Source organism: Erpetoichthys calabaricus, chromosome 2, assembly GCF_900747795.2.
Source record: "Erpetoichthys calabaricus chromosome 2, fErpCal1.3, whole genome shotgun sequence".
Taxonomy (NCBI): domain Eukaryota; kingdom Metazoa; phylum Chordata; class Cladistia; order Polypteriformes; family Polypteridae; genus Erpetoichthys; species Erpetoichthys calabaricus.
Genome location: NC_041395.2, coordinates 205,112,653 through 205,131,685, shown reverse-complemented (window position 1 = coordinate 205,131,685; position 19,033 = coordinate 205,112,653). Strand labels below are relative to the sequence as shown.

The 19,033-nt window shown below is 36.7% G+C and overlaps 1 protein-coding gene across 4 annotated transcripts in view; it reads right to left on the bottom strand.

Moving 5' to 3' along the window:
• The window catches only part of LOC114646724 (lisH domain-containing protein ARMC9), a 136,401-nt gene that overhangs the window by 12,290 nt on the left and 105,078 nt on the right, over window positions 1-19,033 (bottom strand). For all 4 annotated transcript variants that reach the window (XR_007934032.1, XM_051922226.1, XM_028795043.2 and 1 more), the window contains one exon: window positions 2,969-3,092. Coding sequence is in view for 3 of the 4 variants with exons in the window: in XM_051922226.1 (XP_051778186.1) it covers window positions 2,969-3,092 (124 nt within the window). In the remaining variant the exon portion in view is untranslated. The remainder of the gene's footprint in view (window positions 1-2,968; window positions 3,093-19,033) is intronic.

Here is a 19,033-nt window from a genome sequence, read left to right as displayed (position 1 = left end):
ATAACAAAACAAGTTTGTTATACCATGTCTTTATCTGTAAACAGCGTCAGATCGGGGGTTTTATTGGTTGTGGAAGCATGAACGTGACAGAGAATAAAACTAGAAAAAAAGCTAACTTTTACAAGTACTAAAAATTTATACCAGCTGTTACAGACGCAAATCAAATGTATGTTTTTACTGTATAATATTAACAATAAGAGCAGCTCACTACTCAAAATGGTAAATTTGGGAGGCAGGTGGTACTGAGCCAGCGACCCCTTGATTAGGAGTCAGCAGTTTTTATTCCTGCACCACGCAAGCGGTCATATCAATAGCCTACCCTTAACCTGCTTTCTTTTTCTTCAGCTATATTCTTGAATAAAAGCACACTTTTTGTTATTTGTGCACCTTTTGTGAAAATGTTTATTTGATATTTGGACTTCAGGCTTCACACATTATACACTTCATGTCTACAATTTGTCAATTATTACTAAAACATGAAAAATATTTCTGTTTTAACGATGTGTTTACATAGATTGTTGCAGACATAGAACACACATGAAATGTATGTATTCCAAATGACAATATATTATTTACACTGAGAACCTTCTTTGCGAATTGAGCTATGGCAGTGGGATTGGATAGCAGGCTGCTTGCTGCTTGTGCTGATCGACACATTTACAGCACAAAAAAAGACACTGACGGAAAGGTGCAAAGGAATTTAAGGTGGGCCGGGATTACGAGTTTTTTTGTAGGCTTCAGGAATTCTACTGTTAACACAGTAGCTTACTTCTCCCTATTGTTTAAGGTAAGTGAACTGAAGAGGAAGGTGAAAAAATAGGGTCACTTTTTTTTTTTTAGAAATTCATTTAAGAGGAAAGGATTTATGTAAGGTTCGCTCATAGATTGAACAAATAGATACTCAGTACTGATGTTACACTAAAAACAAATTCACAGCTGCACTATCATAGTGACTCCATACTTCTTTTAAACTTAATCGGAAAAAGCACTAGACCTGAACTCAGCCTACAACTTAACTCTCCATCGAGTACTTCCTTGAAAAATGAAGTGAAGGACTATAATTAGCCATCGATACTCCACAACCTATAACTAATAATAGGACATCAAATTCCAATTGAAGTGATGTAAAAGTTACATTAATTGATGTCTATGAAAGCTACTGAACCACCACAACCATATCTGGGCTAAGTCTTACCTAATATTACACTACTTAGTAGTGTAATGAGTACTGGTAATGGCAAAAGGCTTGGATTTAATGTGCTCTACTAATGCTTGTACCATATACTGGCAGATATTCCAAGAATTTTAGGATTTTTAGGACCCAAAAAAAATTGTATTTGGCTTATTTGTGGCCAGAGTTCAAATTTATTTTTACTGTTATTCACTTTGAGCGTATGAAAAGGACCAGAAATCTCTAACGACGACAAGAGGTATCGAACACATTATAGAATTATACGTGAAGCATAATTCTCTCACTGTAATTTTTTAATTACGTAGATGACAGAAGAGTAGTCATTCATTATGCGCCCAGTTTTTCCTAATAAGCAAATTAATCCAACAGTCAGCAAAGAGTATTAAATATCTAATCAGTAATACATAAAGAATGTCTAACTGCAATACAGTCTTCACAATAGAGCACAAGCAGGGGGACACCTGCAAAGATATCTCCACGAAATCTTGTTGAACTAAGTTTTTCCATTGCAAAGTAGCATGGAGTGAGGACCTATCCCAGAAGCATGCAGCCCATTAGTCAGCTCAAGTTACATTCATAAATTTACACTTATTCATACAGAAGCAATAGAGAAATATAAAATTATCTAGCATCTATGCCCCTGGCATTGTAGGAGGTGGCAAAATTAGTGATTTCCATCCTTCATTTTAATTTTAAATGCTGCACTTCAGTAGTATTATTTATTAATATGGCCATATTTAATAATTTTGCACAACAAATAGTCTTGATATAAATTTGCATGAGGAAGCAAAGATTTAGATAGCAAATGAATTGAAAATGTAAGAAACAAACACTATGCTCCATTTTAATCAGAATTTAAGATTTAATTGGTAATTAAATATCATATAAAAAGAGATGCAATAATCAACCCCTCCTTGCCAGGAGATTGTGACAACTGGAAAATAAAACTCATTTGCAATAAAAATAGTAATTAAAAGAAAAAAAACAATACTGAATACACTATAGTTTTATTTTACCTATGGTATGCCAGTAATTCTGTGAAAACTTTCAAGTTTAATGGTTTGGAACAAGAATTTCTGAAACACTTGGGTGGTTCGGATTAGATGTAACTTATCCTGGCTATGAAAGTTTATGGATATTGTATTTAAACATTTCTTGGCAGTGTCTGAATAGAAGCAAAAATCTAATTTAGTCAATTTCACTTTGGCTTTTTTTTTTTTTTTTTACTACACACACACACACACACACACAGAGGTTCTCTCTTATCTGCATTGAACAATTTAGACAGTAAATTGGCTCACCTTCTCAGTAAAGCGAAGAAACCACAAATATCTGTTGGTATCATGGTGAGCCAGCATTTATGCTTAATTAAACCACTAATAATAAGCTCATTTAATTAAAAAGAATTTTTCAGTAAGAGTTAAATGCTTAAAGGATTTGAGGATATTTAATCTGCTTCTTCTGAATGTCATTTTTTTTTACCCCACAAACCAGTTACAAATACTGATGCCAAGGCAGCATCACGTTTTAGAAGCAAATATAGCATGCTATGTGTCCTATAGAAGGCAAAGCCTGTAATTAAAAATGGGACCAACAAGGTTCAGAATGATTTTGCATCAGTTGCAACCTTTGTCTTCTCCTTACACAGTCATAATGAATGGTTAAATTGTAAAGATCATATGAATAAACTAAAAGTAGGTTTACTTTCATTACAGAAAAAATGAAGATCATAAGATAAAAATAAAGATTTTTTTAAAGCAATACCAGTTTATTTACCTTTCTGTCTGTCCATTACGCTCATCAGTGCTTTGATCAGATATAGATTGAAGAGACAAGGCTTCTAACTTCTGTGCAATTCCAGAACCATGAGAAAAAAACTTGCCAGTCTCAGGATCTAAAGCTTATATATATATAATATAAAAAAGAATATTACTGTTAAAATATTATTGAGGTGCAAAAATGTAAGTCAAAATAAAAATAACCATTAAAAAAGGTTACATAAAGTAAATTAAAAATCATTGGTTTCCCAAATAGTGGTGCTTGTACTATTCCATAAAGGGAAAACAGTCAACAATTGAGAAAACTAAAAGAATGCAGTGCTAATAAACTATTCCATTAGACAGAAAGTTTGGGCATCAAAAGTATAAAGAAGCAGCCAAAGAAATGCAAAAATAGGGCTATTTTAAGAACCAAATGCAGTGGTAGCAGTGGAAAGTTTTGGATTTAAAAGTAAACAAGTCTTTTCTTTTGATAATTGTTATGGGTTTGTGAATGTCTCTCTCATGCTTGTCTTTATTCACTTTTTATTTATAATTCTGAAGATAATGTAAGACAAATATACAAATGACACTATTTTACAACAAAAGAAAAAGTAGCAGGAGATGGACTAATTAAAAATCAGCACTAGTTCAAGCAGAATGAAAGAAAAAACAATTACAAAATAGCCAGAACAAACAAGAATGGGAACAAGCCACAGCAGGTGAAATACAAATGATAATTTTTCATAGTGAGATGAAAAAGATGAGACACAAGGGCATACAGAAAACAGTAAGGCATAAATCTGGACTTAAAACCACACTATATATACAAACTGTATACAGTACTATATATTTCATGCAATGTCTCTGTTTATATTTTATTGTTTATATGTTTATTTTAATTTTATTTCCTTCAATACAATTAGTTAAAATTACAGTACAGCATGCAGGGCTCATAACAGAAATAAATTGCATTGAATTCCTAAACTGCTCCATGTAATAGAAAGCCAAGAACTGGTGTTAAAAAAAAAAACCACTCTGCTAATTCTAATAAACCCAGACACGGCAACACATTTTTTTTTGTGACAAACCTATGTGAGGCCCTATCATTCTTTTGTTAAAATGATGTGGTTTAAAGCAAGAATATCTATGTTCATTTTACTTTGAGAAAACACCCCATGAGCAACAATTCTTTGCACCTGAACTGTACATCATTACAAACAAGTATTACTGCCTAAAGTTATCTACATACAGAAAAACACATGCCCATCATTTATGACTCATGGAAACAAACTGCAGACAGAATGGAGTGTCATTATAAAGAACATTTTGATATGACCTTTCTCTTCAGCAACAGGAAATTAAAATGCCTTTCATCTTTACCAAACACACATATTGTTGTCATTTAAAACATATTTCTTTCTTTTAAATACTTGTTACATCAGACAGATGCATTTAGAATGCAAGGCAAGAACAAGTGAAACTATGCAGTTGTCCAACTTTACTGCATTAATGATTTTTTTTTTTTTAATTCGGAAACATTACTAACAATCAACCACCATTTACCATATGCATGCCTCCATATGATGAAAGGGGATTTTCATTAGAGGAAAGTGAAATTCATCCAGCATCTTTTCCTGTGGGACACCAATCTGACACAAGAGGTCAATGTTGTGCAGGGAGGTAAACATGAGGGCAGCCTACAACCTTGACGCCTGTGGTGACACATTAGCATCCTGGCTATCAAATAAGTACAATCTGGGACTTGACCTCCTGACAATGTGACCCTCACAAACAATGCTATCAAATTTATAACCTATTTCTGCATAAAACACCAGAACCTGTTTTACTTCTATAGATTTAAAGTTTGAATAAGTGAGTTTCACTATTGACCCACTTTTTTTGATAAGCATTTCTTCTTGTCTCGTTTCATGTGGTAATAAGACTAATCATGAATACAGGTGATGGGTATAACAGAGCAAGATGCAGAGGACAGGAATAGATGGAAAAAAAATCTGCTGTGGCAACTCCTAATAGGAGCAGCCAAAAGAACATGTTACATTGTAAGCATTTAAAATATATATATATTTTGAAGTACGTATTTTTTTCTTAATTAAAACTAGACATACCATCACCAACATTCATTTTAAAAAGACTTATTTTTAAGCTGTGCTCATCTTAAATTCATGAACATTGTTCAAAATAAAACTGTGCAAATAAATGTACAATTTAGAATGTGTTCTTTTATTAAATATATAATAGAGCACGTCAATGTCTCAGAAACTGGGGAAAAAAAAAAATCAACAATAGTTGCATGTCTGCTTTATATTGCTTCAGCAGCATGCAGTCTCTGCTCTCTAAAACGTGAAAGCAGATCAATATAGCAACTATTTCCCACAATATTCAAGGATCTGTATTGGGCTGCCGATCCACAACATCGTACCTAGGAGTTCTTTGCTATGCTGAAGATGCCTAGCTCTACAGAAAGTTCATGCATTGTGTTCTTGGATAACTCCAAGGTGGTACAAATACTTTCACTTTGCACCCATTTTATCACAATCTTCAGGGCACTGAAATTCACCTACACACCTGTAGCTTCAGAATACCTGACAGGGGTGAAAGTACCGCTCTCATTATGTTGGCCTACCGATAGCCTGTACACAATAAAAACACACAGTTTTTAAGTCTTATACATACCCCTTTGTTCACACAGCTTGCCTACTGATATGTAACCTAGACGCATAGCAGAAATACAAAAAGAAATACTTGTTTGAAGCAAATATCTATAATAATTCCTCCATGCATAAGGCACTAGATAAACCTGAATTCTGACCACATGCTCCAACATCAGACGCTCCCAGAAATGGCAGACAAAATAAAGAAATAGCTTTAACACCGGACGGAATTCTAACTTTTTAAAGTTGAGTGGTTTACTCATTAACCACTGATAGATCCAATTTTCCTGGCACTCGTATCAGAACTGTAACTGGTTTAAATATAGTACAATAAAAAGCATAGTTGGCTGCAAAGTATATAATACAAGACTCACTTGACTGGTATCATCTCAGTTTTCAACAGCAAGCTCTGCCTTCTTCAACAATTACAGACATTATTTAATGGTAAGCCTGAACATTTTTTTATCCACACCTGTTGTTAATAGTGTGTTACAGAATGTACTCCAAGAATAATATAGAGTGCTGCTAAAAGAGACTAGACAATATTTATCAAGCATCTCAGAATGGGAAAATGGTCCCAATTAACTCAAAACTCTCAGCATCATGAAAATTAAGAGCTACTCTTTGGAGCATTTTCCTAAATTGGAAGAATTGAAGGAAAACTGAACTCATGCAAATCGGCATACACATATAAGACATTGCCCCAAGTGAAGATGAGCAGGCATTCGTGAATTGTAAGAAATATCTCGGCATCAATACACAGGTGGTCATTAATTTAAACTGTATATAGTGTGTTTACATGTGCTTTAATAACCTGATTATTTATAAAAACCTGTTTTCTAAAATACCATGTAAAACCTTATTCCATTACAGAAACCAGGTTATTGATCTCTAAGAAACCTGGTTAACACACAAAGATTTCTCCATGAGTTACCCAATTATTTGGCCATTTAACACTAGAATTACCAGAGCCTACGAAAAAACTCGTAGATCTGGCCCACCTTAAATCCATTCACACCTCTCCCTCAGCATCTTTTGTCCTGTAAATATGCCGATTAAGACAAGCAGCCTGCTATTCCATCCCCAACCACCGCAGACCGTGCACAAACTTCTCCCAGCTCATGCCTTGATTGATTATCTGGGAGTGAATTAAGTGCTGGAGTTTTAGAGTGGAAATAATACTGTAGATCGTTATTTGGAACACATGCATTTCATGTGTGTTCCGTTTCTATAATAATCTGTGTAAACACATTGTTAAAACAGAAACGTTTTTCATATTTTAGTAGTAAATGTCAAAATGTTGGCATAAACTATATAATGTGTGAAGCCTAAAGTCCAAACATCAAATAAACACTTTCACAAAAGGTTCAAGGGTAAGGCAACAGCTTCCGTGGCATAGCGGTAAGATTTGCTGACTTGTAATCAAGAGTCCCCAGTTCAATCCCGTCTGCCTCCTGTATTTGCCGTTTTCAGTAGTGAACTGCTCTTATTGTTAATATTATACAGTACACACATACACTTGGTTTGCATCTGTAACAGACGGTGTACATTTATAGGACTTGTGAAAGTTACCTTTTTTTTTCCACCACTTTTATTCTCTCAGCCACGATCACGATACATACTTCTACCCTAGGGATCTGATGCTGTTAGTTTTTATTTGAAACTGGGAGTAACTGTAGATGTGAGTGGTGTTTTGAGGTAATGGAACTGGACATTCTCTGATCTGGAGGGATAAAAGCTGACACACAAACGCTGGTGAATCTGCCTTCTTCGTATCTTTCTTTTTTTTTATTAATATTTTTATTTTATTAATTTTCATTGTAATCATTCCATACAAACAGATCAATTTATAACCCAACAAATTTGAAAACAAATCAAACCCCACCCCTGAGAAGGAGAGCTTAGCTAAAGGAAAATTTCTTTAAGCTTTTTAATAAGGCAACATTAGACAAAAGAAGGGGAGAAGTAAATATCTATATAAATAAGAGATGGAGAAGGGAGTTAAATGCAATAATAGTTAATTATCTTATTCTAAAATAATATTGATTAAATCCTGCCAAGTTTTGAAAAAATTTTGTACAGATCCTCTAACTGAAAATTTGATTTTTTCCAATTTCAAATAATATAAAACATCGGTTTCCCACTGACTTATAAGAGGAGAATTAGGATTCTTCCAATTTAACAAAATAAGTCTGCGTGCCAAGAGTGTAGTGAATGCAATCACCGTTTGCTTGTCCTTCTCCAATTCAAGTCCATCTGGAAGGACACCAAACACAGCTGTTAGTGGGTTAGGAGGGATTGTGATACTAAGGCTGTCTGAGAGGCACTTAAAAATTTTTGTCCAAAATGATGTTAGTTTGGTGCAGGCCCAGAACATGTGACCCAGTGAGGCAGGAGCTTGGTTGCAGCGCTCGCAGGTCGGATCCTGGCCTGGAAACATTTTGGACAGTTTTAAGCGAGACAGATGAGCTCGATATATAATTTTTAGTTGAATAATTCTATGCTTTGCGCATATAGAACTCGAGTGAATTCTCTGCTTTGCTACCTTCCACTCCTTTTCTGATATATTGATTAAGAGATCTTCTTCCCAATATCCTCTTGGATCTTTGAAAGGTAGGGACTCTAATAAGATTTTATATATTGCGGAAATAGTGTTTGTTTCCTCGGAATTGAGCAGTATTTTTTCCAGCATTGTGGAGGGTGCAAGGTGGGGGAAATCGGACAATTTCTGTTTAACAAAATTTCTAATTTGAAGATAGTAAAAGAAATGTGTAGCTGGGAGGTTAAATTTTGAACGTAATTGTTCAAAAGATGTAAATATGTTGTCTGTATAAAGATCTCTGAGCATTTTAATCCCAAAACTTTTCCAGGTATTAAAAACTGGATATACTTGCGAAGGTTGAAAGAGGTGGTTCCCTTGCAGAGGTGCCACAGATAAAAGATTTTCCATCTTAAAATGCTTCCTAATTTGGTTCCATATTCTGAGTGAGTAAAGCACAATTGGGTTATTAGTATATTTGCGATAACTTTCATTTATTGGAGAGCAGAGCAAGGAATATAAAGAAGTACTACAGGATTTTACTTCTATTGCAGACCAAGCCTGTGTATGTGCATTTATTTGTGTCCAGGTTTTTATGGCTTGTATGTTTGCTGCCCAGTAATAAAACTGAAAATTAGGTAAAGCCATGCCACCTTCTGCCTGAGGTCTTTGTAGGGTCGCTCATCCGATACGTGGGTGTTTTGAGTTCCAAATGAATGAGGTTATTATTGAATCTAACTGTTTAAAAAACGATTTATTGATATATATTGAAATGTTTTGAAATAAAAAGAGAAGTTTAGGAAGGATATTCATCTTAACAATGTTAATTCTTCCGGCTAGAGTGAGATGAAGGGTTGACCATCTATACAAGTCTTGCTTAATTTTTTCCATACAGACGCCAAAATTTTGTTGATAAAGAGCTTTATGTTTACTTGTGATATTTACCCCTAGGTATTTAAACTGATCTGCTATGGTAAAAGGTAGGGTGTCTAATTTAATATTATATGCTTGTGAGTTCACTGGAAAGAGTATACTTTTATTCAGATTAATTCTAAGACCAGATATCTTTTGAAATTCTGTTAGTGCTGTTAAAACAGCAGGGACAGTGTTTTCTGGGTCCGATATATATAAGACCATATCATCTGCATATAGAGAAATTTTCTGTTCCAGTCCTTCTCTGACAATCCCCTTTATCTGATAAGAATTTCGGCAGTGAACCGCCAGTGGTTCAATAGCGATTGCAAACAACAGTGGCGACAAGGGACATCCTTGTCTGGTACCACGTTCTAGTTTAAAGTAGTCTGAGCAAATTTTATTAATACAAACTGAAGCTTCTGGACTGGTATACAGTAGTTTAATCCAAGCACAAATATTCGGGCCAAACCCAAATTTCTCCAATGCAGTGAAAAGGTAATTCCATTCGATCATGTCAAATGCCTTTTCTGCGTCTAATGATAGTAATATCTCTGGGGTGTTTGATTTTGCTGGTGAATATATAACATTAAACAAGCGTCGGAGTTTTGAAGATAGATGTCGGCCTTTAATAAATCCAGTTTGATCTTGTGATATGACGAGGGCAGCACTTTCTCCATCCTTCTAGCTAGGATTTTTGAGAGTATCTTAACATCATTATTCAGGAGTGAAATTGGTCTATATGATGCACATTGTAACAAGTCCTTATTTTGTTTAGGAAAGACGGTGATTAATGCTTGTCGAAATGTTTGAGGTAGTATTTGGTGGTCTTTAGCTTCTGTAAATGTTACCAATAAGAGTGGAGCTAGCTGAGTGGAGAATTTCTTATAAAACTCTACGGGGTAACCATCAGGGCCTGATGATTTCCCGCTTTGTAGTGACTTTATAGCGTCTAGTAATTCTGTTAGCGTTAGAGGTTTATCCAGTTCCTCAGCACTTAAAGCATCTATTTGTGGTATTTGTGAATTATCCAGAAATGCATTAGATTGCGTGTTGTCTTCTTTGGGCTCAGTGGAATATAAAGACTTATAGTAATCTCTAAATGTGTGCATTATTTTATTATGGTCAATGATTTCTTCTCCATTCTTGTTGGTGATTACTGGTATTGCATTGTGAACTTCTTGTTTATGAATTTGTTGAGCTAAAAGCTTATTAGCTTTTTCTCCGTGTTCATAGTAATGCTGTCTAGACTTATAAATAAGTTGTTCAGTTTCTTTAGTTGTTAAGATGTTAAGTTCTGTATGCAGGGCCTGCCTTTTCCTGTGAAGAGCTTCACTTGGACGCCTGGCTTGTTCTTCATGTATTCTAGTAATTTCATTTCTAAGCTCTGACACTTTCTTGGTTTCTAATTTATTTCTATGGGAAAGATATGAAATAATCTGGCCTCTTAAGAAGGCCTTTAGAGTTTCCCAGAGTGTTCCTGCAGAAACCTCTGTGGACGTGTTTGTCTCTAGGAAGAAGCTGATTTGTTTGGATATAAATTCTGTGCAGTTCTCGTCTGCCAATAAAAGAGGGTTAAGGCGCCATCTGCGAGGTGAGTATGAGGGGCTTATTGATTTTAGCTCCAAGACTAGAGGGGCATGGTCAGAGATAACAATTGTGTCATATTTGCATGATTTAATTGTAGGCAGGCAATTATTATCTATAAAAAAAATAATCAATTCTTGAGTAGCTATAATGCACTGGTGAGTAGAACGAATATGTTCTTGAGTTTGGGTTAAGAAACCTCCAGGGGTCTGATAAGTTGTGATCATTTAAAAACTGTGTAATTATCTTTGCAGTATTAGATGTCGTCCCCCCTGTCACAGGAGTCCTATCTAAGAGTGGATTTAAAACACAATTAAAGTCCCCAGCCATTATAATTTTATGAGTGTTCACATTGGGAATGGATGCAAATAGATTTTGCATGAATTCCTTATCATCAACATTGGGTGCATAAACATTTATCAAAATCATTTTACTGTTATATAAGTTGCCCATGACCATCACATATCTCCCTTCAGGGTCCGACACTACCTCTGATGCTACAAATGGAACTGTTCTATGTATGAGAATTCCCACCCCTCTAGTTTTCTTTATAAAGCTAGAATGGAACATTTGGCCAGTCCAGTCTTTTTGTAATCTGAACTGATCCTTGGTTAGTAAGTGGGTCTCCTGTAGAAATACTATTTTAGCGTTTAAGCCTGTTAGGTGAGAGCATGCTTTCTTTCTCTTTAATTCGTGATTCAGGCCTTTAACATTCCAGCTCACAAAGTTAACTGTCCCATCATGGAGACATTGATTCTGAGTTTTTAATGTCATTTATAGTTTTAATTGGTAATATGGCAGTTTTAATCTTAGTTTCAAGATTCCCGATGAGTTGTTGCATGTTAGCCTGTTGTTGCATTGATATTTATAATTATAAGGATTATAAGAATAGATTAGATATAACCTGCTCTCCTTCTCTCCCCCCTTTATCCCCCCACCCCCCCATTTTGCCTCCCCACATGAGGCTAGACCCCACTTCGCGATGTTCCAGTCCTCTGACATACGAAGAGACAGAGCACGTCCAAAACAAAACAAACCCCACCCTGCAGCGGCGTTACAGAATTAAAACAGAGATATCTTTTACAGTTAAATCCTTAATACTATCTGCCGAAAATGTTCTCATTAACAATATTTAAGCTTGAAATAATCTTCAGCGCTTTTAAGTTAAGATATTAAGATTAAAAAAAAAAAAAACAACAACCCTGGGAATGATTTTAAAAACTAGTCTAGGATAAACCTGGTAATTCCTACTGTAATAGTATAATGGTAATTGTATAAATAGTAGAACAAGCATTAAACCAAGGGTATGAAGTTAAACAGTCTACTTTAAGGTATAGTAAAATAAAAAAAATAAATAAATAAAAAAATAAAATAAATAAAATAAGAAAAAAAATAAATAAATAAAACGAATCCTACTTTAATCACTTCCACATTTTCACACTCACGTCTATAACTCTATAACTCTGATTAAAACATAAACATATAACATATAAAGTCCAGATAAAAAAAAAAAAAAGAAAATAAGGGATGTATAATTATAATACCAGTCTCTTTAAACATGGATCCAGCGATCAGATCATAGGTCCTTCCCGTGCCTTGATAGAATACGGCTCTTTAATTTTAATTAACTTTCAAAAAAGTGCCGGAAACAGCTTCTTTAATTCTTTTTCAGCTTCTTCTTTGCTGAAGAAAATATAATGTCGATCTTGAACTTCCACTTTCAGTTTGGCAGGATACAAGAGGCTGCATTTGATATCGGCTTCCCGTAGCATCCTTTTAATGTCGTTGTAGGATCTGCGTTTTGCAGCTGTTGATGGTGAGAAGTCGGGAAAAATACGAATAAGATTATTTTCGAATATAATCTCTTGCTTGTGTCTGAGAAGTGCCATCACATCAAGCTTACATCTTAGTCGTTTGAAGCAGACAATAAAAGACCTAGGTTTAAAGGTGCTTGGTATCTTTGTGCGATAAGCCGTGGCTATCTCATTGTCGAGTTTAAAGTCATCTCCAATTATTTTAGACAGTAATTCTACTGCAAATTTCACTGGGCTTGAGCTTTCTCGTTTCTCAGGTATACCCTCAATTCTTATATTATTTCTTCTGCACCCATCCTCCAGGGCTGCAAGTCTGTCTCCAAGTTTTTTGTATTCCGAGTTCGCAGCTGTGGCTTTTTCATCGGCGTTAGATGCCAGTTGTTCCGCTGTTTCCACTCGAGCCGTGAGTCCCTGCTTAACGTCTTCCAGCTGATCTGAAACGTCATTAATATGATCATCAAGCCTTTTCAGTTTGGAATTAGTTTCTTCAATGTGTTCCACTAATTTCTCCAACATTCCTTTAAAGTTCACGTCGAAACGTTTAAATAGACGCGTTTCCTTATCTTTGTTATCCTTCTTGAGCTCAGTGGCCACCTTCTTAAGATCATTTGTGTTATCTTTCTTAAGCTCATTCATGGCCGTAACCATGGCAGTGGCCAGTGTAGCGATCATCTCTTTCTGTGTAGCGATCATCTCTTTCAGTTCGGACAGTTCGCTTCTGCTTTCGTGCTCCGCAAGTGAAAATGCAGCTCCTGTTACAGGCTCGCGATGAGTAGATGAGAGCACGTCCTGCAGAGCCCTTTCTAGTCTCGAATGATCCTCAGAAATCGGTGATCCCTCGCGACCTGTATCACTTGCGCCTTCGCTCCCATTTTCACTCTCGACTGGAGACGATACAATGGAGCGGGGTCCCAGGAATTCTGCGCACTCTTCTGCCTGTTCCAGGTCAGTCTCCGTGATGCCATACCTTACACTTGCACTCAGGCCGGAAGTCTGTCCGGACTTTGATGCAGCTTTAAGTTTCTTTTCCGGTTCTTTCTGACTTTTCTTCTTGTTACTCATGCTTGTATATTGTAGTGGAAGTTCCTTGGTCGGGTTAAATACAGGATACCTCTAAATAATATGAAATACGTGGGAAAATAAAGCCGCTGCTAGCGGAGCTCTGCTTCAGACTTCCATCTCCTATAAACGGACGAAACCACTTTCTTTTTTTTTTATTCTGTTTTATTGAGTGTTCCTGCTCACGCTGAATTAGTATGCACCTTATGGTCTATGATGTCCAAAAAAAACAAACAAAAAAAAAAACTAACATAACACCGCGTGTTTTTTTCCCTGATCTTGCCAGTACCCACATGTTTCTTTTGTATTCCAGGACATGCAGAGGCAACAATAGTACAGAGAGGTCAGTTCAGCGCTATATACAATCATCACATTCAAATGTTAACAGCTCACACACACGCAAGGACCCGTCCTTCCTGCATTTACAACATGTGTACCTGTTGCAATACGCACACTTCTCTCTATACTGTGGTTTCTATTACACACCTGAAACAGAGACAATATATGTGACATTTTGAAGAAATCACTTTATGACCAGAATAGTACCAACCAGAAAACCTCATCGCACTAATGCAATATTATTTGGAAACGAACAGTGTCAGATCGGGTGTGAATTTATGGTGGTGCTGTTACTTAGAGTCAGATCAGGAGGGGCGGGGTTGGGGGAGGGGTACAGTGTGATTATGATTCAGAGAATAAAACTGAAAAAAAATCTAACTTTTACAAGTACAATAAATTTATACCCAATGTCCCACATACAGTATTTGTCTCTTTCTGTTTTTTCTCCATGCTGCGTTGACATCGTGCACCAGAAGGCGTGAGCTTATTCAGTGCGCGTAGGAACACGCAGGTGGCCAGTTGCTTGTGTTATAACAAGCTTGACCTGGCAGCGATCAACGCACATGTACTGTGCAAGGCATGCACAGAGGCCACTGAGAAAAGAAGAGTGTTCATTGCTCATTTTGCAGAGGAACTTTGTCGTCGCATCTTACTAGAAAAGGCGATGGAAAAAGAAAAGGAGGATGCAACATCGACAAACTTCTGTTCCAAGACAGCCGCTTTCCCCAGGAAAGTAAATTGAGTCAGTGTCAGGTGCCCTTTCAATGTATTAGGAACCACAGCATAGAGAGAAGTGTGCGCATTGCAACAGGTACACACATTATAAAAGTAGGAAGGACGGGTCCTTGCGTGTGTGTGTGAACTGTTAACATTTGAATGTGATGATTGCATATAGCGCTGAACTGACCTCTCTATTATTGTTGCCTCTGCATGTCCTGGAGTACAAAAGAAACAGCAACATGTGGGGATTGGAAAGATCGGGGGAAAAAACATGCAGTGTTATGCGAATGAATATGAAAAATATGAATAATGTTGCATCCGTGCCACAGTGCTTTCCGAAATGTACTATACAGGTCATAAAATGAATAATTCCAAATATCATATATACCTATGTCTGTTTTTTTTTTTTTTTGACATCATAGACCATAAGGTGCATACTAATTCAGCGTGAGCAGGAACACTCAATAAATCTGAAAAAAAAAAAAAAAAGTCAAGTGACGGTGAGATACGAAGAAGGCAGATTCACCAGCATTTGTGTCAGCTTTTATCCCTCCAGATCAGAGAATGTCCAGTTCCATTACCTCAAAACACCACTCACATCTACAGTTACTCCCAGTTTCAAATAAAAACTAACAGCGTCAGATCCCTAGGGCAGAAGTATGTATTGCGATCGTGGCTGAGAATAAAAGTGAAAAAAAAAAAGTAGCTTTCACAAGTCCTATAAATGTGCACCGTCTGTTAGAGACGCAAACCAAATGTATGTGTATACTGTATAATATTAACAATAAGAGCAGCTCACTACTGAAAACGGCAAATACAGGAGGCAGACGGGATCGAACTGGGGACTCTTGATTACAAGTCAGCAAATCTTACCGCTATGCCACGGAAGCTGTTGCCTTACCCTTGAACCTTTTGTGAAAGTGTTTATTTGATCTTTGGACTTCAGGCTTCACACATATAGTTTATGCCAACATTTTGTCATTTACTACTAAAATATGACAAACGTTTCTGTTTTAACAATGTGTTTACACAAATTATTATAGAAACGGAACACACATGAAATGCATGTGTTCCAAATAACGATCTACAGTATTATTTCCACTTTAAAACTCCAGCACTTAATTCACTCCCAGATAATCAATCAAGGCATGAGCTGGGAGAAGTCTGTGCACAGTCTGCTGCGGTGAGGGATGGAATAGCAGGCTGCTTGTCTTAATCGGCACATTAAAAGGACAAAAGACGCTGAGGGAGAGGTGTGAACAGATTTAAGGTGGGCCGGTTTTTTTGTAGGCTCTGGTAATTCTAGTGTTAAAGCCTTAACCAGATTAGCCGAAGAATTTCATAAGTCTACGCATGTGTATTACACCCTGTACCTGAGCACATGCTTTCAGCAGCCATGGGTGGAAGCGTCCACAAGGGTAAATTTCCTGAGTTAAATGCTCAGGAAATAATATTATTTCTTGTCCTGGTTGAAATAATCTGCCTCAGTAATCACTAAATGAATGTTGTTGAACGTTTAGTGCTAAGCTCAGCAGCACAATCTCACAAGCACTGGGTAATCGCATGCAAGACATAATCCAATTACTTTTTAAACTGATGAGTAACCTAAAGCAATGATTACTTTTTTGTAGTAAAAAGATTTGCATTATAATTATCCCAACAGCACTAGATATAAGGCAAAAAATAAACATACCAGTATGCTGGTCATTTGTAGGGCTTAATTTAATTACACAGCCAAGCAGAAGAGAATCTGCTGCATGCAATCCAGTAACAGAAACCTATAAATAAACGGTCTCTTTAGTTTTCATTCAGCTATTTGCTATAAGTTGAATCCGTGTGATCATACGACACAGTGGCCAGTGTTCATACTATGAATAATTAGTGGCTTGATGTAATAAGGAAGTGGGTTTATTTCACATCACGTAAAGCATATTTATAAAACACAAGAAAATTATCACAGGCTTCATGCCTGTTTCGGATTCACAGTGGCTAATGATGACGTTTAACTCTTTTTGCACAGTTTAATGATGTAGAAGCATTTTGCCAAAGGAGTACTTAACACATGTAAAGGTGGATTACTAAGAAACCAGGTTCCTGCCTTAATTGGGTTAATCACCTTAACATGATTATTTGTGTTGATATATAGCAAATGCACTGATTGTAGTAGCCAACACACTACCCTGAAGATATCCGAGTCAGAATGGGTGATGACAGAGAAATGTCACACAGATATGCTAAGCTCTGTAATTCACATTCGTGTTACAGTTTACAAGCCCCAGGAGTTCAAGAAAACATCTTAACCCTTTGCGGTCATTAGGCCAGAAAACTGGCCTTAATAAAAAGTGCGCTATAGGTCGTCAGGCCACCGATGGTGGCCCTGCAAGTTTCTGACCGATTTGCACAGTCGCCTGGTCGAGAAAAGTGGCCTGTGTTATTCCTACGTGCTTGAAAAAAGTAACTGCTGTAATTATTGGCGTTTTTTCAATAATTAATTACGACTAATGTAGCGTGACATTGAAAATTAAATACGACTGCAAAGGGTTAATGCAATATCCTACCTTATTATGTTTTCCTTCTTTTTCTTTTAATATATTGTTATTTTATATCATTTTTGTGGTGAAGCTTTAAGGCCAGGTTTATACTTCAGGTGACGCGATGCATGCTCCAGCGGACACTGATGCTATGTATGTGTTGTACTGTTCATACTTGCGCGCGTACTTTACATAAATCTGGAAGATTCCCGATTCCGAGGACACTTTGCCGCAATATCTCTGAAAAGGATGTTTAATGATTAAATCCATCAGTCCAGGGATGTGCCCATTCCTGCAAGCATCGACCGCGAGACAGAAACAATTCCTGAACGAGGCATCAGTTCATCACAAGGTGAACACAAGCACACACATACACTTGCGTCATTTTAGTCTCACCAAATTCCCAAACCTTCATGTCTTTAGAAGGAAACCGGAGCACACTGTGGAAACCCACAAGGGAATCATGCAAACTCCAGGCAGGGACGTGACTCCCTGCGAGGCAGACCATGCCGCCACAACGTGTGTAATTATTATCAGTATTCATTATTTAAATGAAGTTAACAACTTATCTGTAAAAAATAAAATACATATTTTAATACACTTAATCATGAAAGTGATATAAAGTACAAATCTAAGGATTCACAATGTGCAGATAGCAGGAATTTCATAAAGTTAATGAGTTCTTTGTGGTAATTAGTGCTGTCAGGTCAGGAGGAAGCCTCAGAAGCACGTAGCAATTAACGCCTTGTTGCCTGAATTTATTTACAATTATATAAAAAAATAAATTATTTGTGTTTTTGCTGTCAAATAGAAGCTAAATTAAGTGGAGACTGTTAATTTGAATATACCACATATATTAGATATAAATTTAGGTATAATGCAAATTAGCCACATTAGGCATAATTAGGTATAACAGTAATTAAACAAATTTTCCACTCCCTGGTATGTAGATTATTTTATTGATGCTGTTATTGATCAGTTCCTCCAGTCAACAATCCAAATTACAAAATTTTTCCAAAAATCAATAGAATGTCATGAAATTAACAAAAAGACACATGAGGAGAAACAGTCTTACTCATGGAATTCTCAAAAGCAGTTGTTGTTCTTGTTGAAGCACAGGTGAACACTGCACTTTGAACATGTGATTACAGTGTGGCCCTTACAATTTGGGCATTTGCAGCGTTGCCATCCACTTTCAACCACTAGCCAGTGACCCACAGCATCTGAACGGACTTCCAGTGTTGGAATAGCCTTAGCTGGACCTCGATGTTTCTTCTTTTCGAAATCCCTTTCAACATCAGATGAAGGCCGCCCCCTCTTCTTCCTTGACATATCCTATCCTTGCCTTGCATGCAGAGTGCATGTGCAATTGATGTTCTAAAAGCAAGCAAATCCTTCTGCTTCTTTCTTGGAACATACAGTGAATCACAATCACGTCGATACAACAACCAGCTGTTTACAATGACCATATCAACAAAATGAAAAAAGAACCTATGATAGTACTTTTTTGACCTTATGTGGATGCGACAATATGCAATTAGTGCATCAAAAGCATCAACGCCGCCCATGAACTTGTTGTACAGGCCGATGATGTTTGGGCATTCTATAGACACTTTCATTTTCGACTTTCTATCCCATCTTTCTACGTTAGAAACAGGCTGGGCACTGACAAAAGTGCTGGCAACGATCACCCCACTATTATCAAACCATTTTACTGCTCTTATTTCTACGTTGACTACAACAACCCTTTTCTCTTCAAATGTCCCTCTTCCCTTCTTCATATCGGTGTCTACGCTGAAATTGCACCCTTGCAGGCGACTTTGCTGCAGAGTCCAAAGGGCTGGTATTCCCTTGTTTGCAAGAGCAACAAACAAATCCAAGAAAGAAAACCAGTTGTCAAAATACAGC